Source organism: Limulus polyphemus, unplaced genomic scaffold (assembly GCF_000517525.1).
Source record: "Limulus polyphemus unplaced genomic scaffold, Limulus_polyphemus-2.1.2 Scaffold2211, whole genome shotgun sequence".
NCBI classification, from domain to species: domain Eukaryota; kingdom Metazoa; phylum Arthropoda; class Merostomata; order Xiphosura; family Limulidae; genus Limulus; species Limulus polyphemus.
The window spans coordinates 45119-49319 of NW_013667821.1; the positions used below are offsets into that span (position 1 = coordinate 45119).

General features: G+C 33.2%; 1 protein-coding gene across 2 annotated transcripts in view; it reads right to left on the reverse strand.

Annotated features, from left to right (window-relative positions):
- The window catches only part of LOC106466276 (E3 ubiquitin-protein ligase MARCH8-like), a 37507-nt gene extending 36702 nt beyond the window's left edge, over positions 1 to 805 (reverse strand). For both annotated transcript variants that reach the window (XM_013926538.2, XM_022394254.1), the window contains exon 1: positions 260 to 805. In XM_013926538.2, the coding sequence (XP_013781992.2) occupies positions 260 to 275 (16 nt within the window). In that variant the 5' untranslated portion in view covers positions 276 to 805. The remainder of the gene's footprint in view (positions 1 to 259) is intronic.
- Positions 806 to 4201: the final 3396 nt, after the last annotated feature.

Below are 4201 nucleotides of genomic sequence, written 5' to 3' on the forward strand. Positions count from 1 at the left end.
GTGGGTTCTCATATGTGCTGTGCACAAAGCAAAGGGCAGAGCTGCTAAGTTTTATTTTTGAAGTATGAATGATTAAGGAACAAGCATGACCTTTACTAGAAATACTACTGTACAATTTCATACACACAAACTATGTTCACTGCATTCAAAAATGAATTTCATAAACTCTTCCACTAATTCAAGTATTAGAATTATATTGAAAGGAACAACGAAAGGCATAATTACTATAACACAATTCAAAAATGTTTTTTATATTCACCTTGAGATAAATCCATGCATTTTAAATAGGGACATGAGATGACTCATAATTTGGTGATGTACAAGAAAATCTTGTAGATCGATGATGAGGAAAAACAAAGGTTCCTGGAAGCTGGAGGGTTCTATGGTTTTCTAAGATTCAATCTGAGGCTCTCCTCAAATGAAAATATTCTCAAATGACATGAATATTTTACCTCAATGTGCTTCTAAGTCTATATAATTAAAAGAACAATGTGTGTCAAACTGTCAATCAGTGTATGCGTGTTTACTGAAAAATCAATATTCCTATTGCTTAATTAATTGTACAGTGGTACTTTTACGTTTATACGAGTGCAAAAGTGAATGACGTGCATTGTTTTATACGAGCGTAAAACTACGACGTTTATAACATTAACTTTAAAGGCGGTTACTTCAGTAACATAAACAAACACTCAACTAAATACATTAAGTTAATTCTTTACCCTTCTGTGGCTTATAAATAACGGAATACCATTACATCTGATTACAAATTCCAACATGGGCCTAAAAATCGACAATTACGCTTAAAGTTTAAATCCTAGCGGGAAAATTTTTGTTTCATTTGAACTTCGTGTATAATTGTCGATTTTTAGGCGCCTGTATTAAATAAAACGTATAATAGTTATTAAGTAGTGTTTTTATCATCAGAAACCTGTTTAACTCAAAAATACGAAACAAGATGTATAAACATTTAGAAAATTAAAAACCTGCAAATAGAGATGGTACAAAAAGTTAAACAATGCTGGAGATGCTGTAGACATTATTTACTCAAACTACAAACCCTTATTTTGGCTTCATGCTATTACCTACGAATCTTCCTAACATCTGAAACCGGTTATTGTTTTCTTTTTCTTTAGCACAATTTGTAGAGTGTCGAATAAGAAGGAAGCTGATGCAGTGACTATTAAGGCTAAATGTCGTAGATTATATCGCTGGTAAACTCGTGTTTCATGTACGAATAAAATATTGCTTTATTTCCGTTATTGGCGGTAGGGGACCTGACGCTTTGCTAATACTATAGGGAAGACTGAAAAAAGAGTTGATACTATTATGAAAGGGGGAAAGAAAAATAAGATAAATAGCGAGAAACACAGACAGTTGGTTTTTACACGTCCCGATACCATAACTTTAACAAAAATCACTATTTTATAACGTCGCTTTATCAAGAGTTCAATTTTTTAAAAATCTCAAAATCTTTGTCAAAGATGGTTATACAAAATGTTGTGTACAGAAAAAAATTCGGTTATACTAATTCTATGTTTTACTCTTCTTTACTTAAATACAACTCCATGTTCTGCTTAGTATATTTTTGTTTCACGTATGTTCAGCCACATAATACAATAACAGCATTATTTAAAAAATGTATTTATTTAAAACATATACCCTTGTCATAAATATATATGTATAGTATTCCACTTAAATACTGTATACGTGAAAAAGAATCTTTGGACTTTGGCCTTTATGGCCCAGTCCCATCTATTTCCATTTTTAGTCAAATAATGTCATTACATACATGGTACTTGAAGCACGGGGTTATCCCTTAGTTGTTCAAGAAAATATTAAAGGCAAGAACAAGAGAGACAAAAGCTTTTAGGTATAAAAGCAAACCTTTTCTAAATCTTAGAAAAAAAAAATACTTTTACTCTTTCTGAATATAGTCAAATACGAATTTATACTTATTTAAATTCTACACCTCATAAATATGGGTTACTAATTAACAGGTTCCCCAGTGGCACAGCGGCATGTCTGCGGACTTACAACGCTAGAAACCGGGTTTTGATACCCGTGGTGGGCAGAGAACAGATAACCCATTGTGTAGTTTTGTGCTTAATTCCAAACAAACAAACTGATCAACAGTGGTTAAAAAACTCAATTTCCCAAAAAATTAAATGTATCGTCATAAATACATAATTTTAAAATGTTGTACAATGTACAAGGTAAAACTTCAGTTTTTGACCAAAAATCAAATAAATGATGAAAATTAGATTTCTCCCTGCCTCGCAACTGTACCCCGATAGAACAGCGGTATGTTGTTTACGGACTTACAGCGCTAAAATCCGCACTGCCTACTTATTAAGTCATTGTCTTAGGGACAAAATGTTTAGGAATGATAAACTGCCTACTTAATGTGTCATTGCTTTTGGGACAAATGTTTAAGAGTGGTAAACTACTTATTTCTGAGTCATTGCTTTAGGGATAAAATGTTTAAGAGAGATAAATTACTTACTTACCGAGTCATTGCTTTAGGGACTAAATGTTTAGGAGTGATAATCTGCCTACTTAATGAGTCATTGCTTTTTGGACAACTGTTTAGAAGTGATAAGTTACCTACTTACTGATTCATTGCTTTAAGGACAAAACGTTTAGGAGTGATATTCTGCCTATTTAATGAGTCATTGCTTTTTGGACAAATGTTTAGGAGTGATAAGTTACCTAATTACTGATTCATTGCTTTAAGGACAAAATGTTTAGGAGTGATAAGAAGCTTCCTGTTTGACCAAAATTGTAGGTAAGACTACTTAGTACCTTAACCAACAAAGGTTTTGAGAAACACGTGATGACTAGTAATAGCTTCTATACCTGTAATTGGTCGACAGGGAAAGTGGAGATACGCTAATACAGCATCCAAAAAATAATACAGTATTTGTAGTGCACGGCACACAGTTTTAAGTTCGTAGTGAACTTTCAGTACCACGTACTATTAATGCTACGCCCCTGATTTTAAGTTATATATTTAGAGAGCTTAGATTTTAGCCATATTTGCAGTACTTTTGTGGAAAGATTTGAAACACTTTTAATAGAAATAGCGTTTCGAGTTTTAGTTGTTATCAAATTCATTTGACTAAATCTACGCTCACGTTCAGCCACAGAAACTGAAATGATACGAAATATTTTTTTTTAATTTCGAAGATTTTCATCTATGACTTTACCCCAGTTTCTTTGAATTCTCAAAATGTACGGATAAATCGTGGAGTTTCAAGACAAACTCGCTTGCAAAGAGAGGTCATTTCTTCCTCTTCACAGCTAATGGAGACTTTATCTGGCCAAGATTTCTTGTGAGGAGCTTCAACATCTGCAATTAAAGAACGGCATTCGTTCTGTTCTGGAGTTTCAACTGAATTTTTATTCTTTTATTTTGTTGAGATGATCCGATTTATAGAAGTCAACTTTTTAGAATTTTCGTTAGCTTCTCTAAAATATTTCTTTACAAATTTCATAGTTACATGTCCGTCCTTCGTGGATTTTCACATACAAAATTCTTCTAGCTTTTCACCTTCGAAAAACGTTTTGCTCATCGCACCTGGTTTACCAATCATATTTTCAAATACCTTTACTTGGTGACAAATTGAACGGTGAGAATTCACTAATAAGACTTCTCGTTGTTGGAGTTCCATAGACAGTTCACTCATTTCCTGAACAATATCATACATAATACAAAGATTTTCATGAATTTCTCTGAAGAGATTCGTAATTTCAATCCACTACAAATTCCCCATTGTTTTGACTCTCTTGAGGTGTTTTCTGAAGTTTCAGAAAAATGCTTGTATATTTCAGCATAGGAGTTCCAGATAACTTTCACGGCATTGAAACTGGAAGCCACCCACTTTGTGCTGAGCACCCTTCCTACTTCTTTTAAAATCATTTATTTTTTCCACGGGCAGTCAGGTGATATCTTGTGTTTCAGTCTGAAGTTAACGCGTTAAGTAAGAGGGATGACATTTATTCTGTCTGGAACATAACACAATCTTAACAGAATTAGTCTTCCATAACAGAATCTCAACAGAGTTAATCTTCCATAGCACCTCATCCGAGTAAGTTAGAATGATTTCAGACTTAACTCTCCATTAAAGGCGACTGTCTATTTTGTCAAGTAACATATGTTTGCGCTTTGTTTGTTTCAATAAATATTGTTTATTGTGATTGT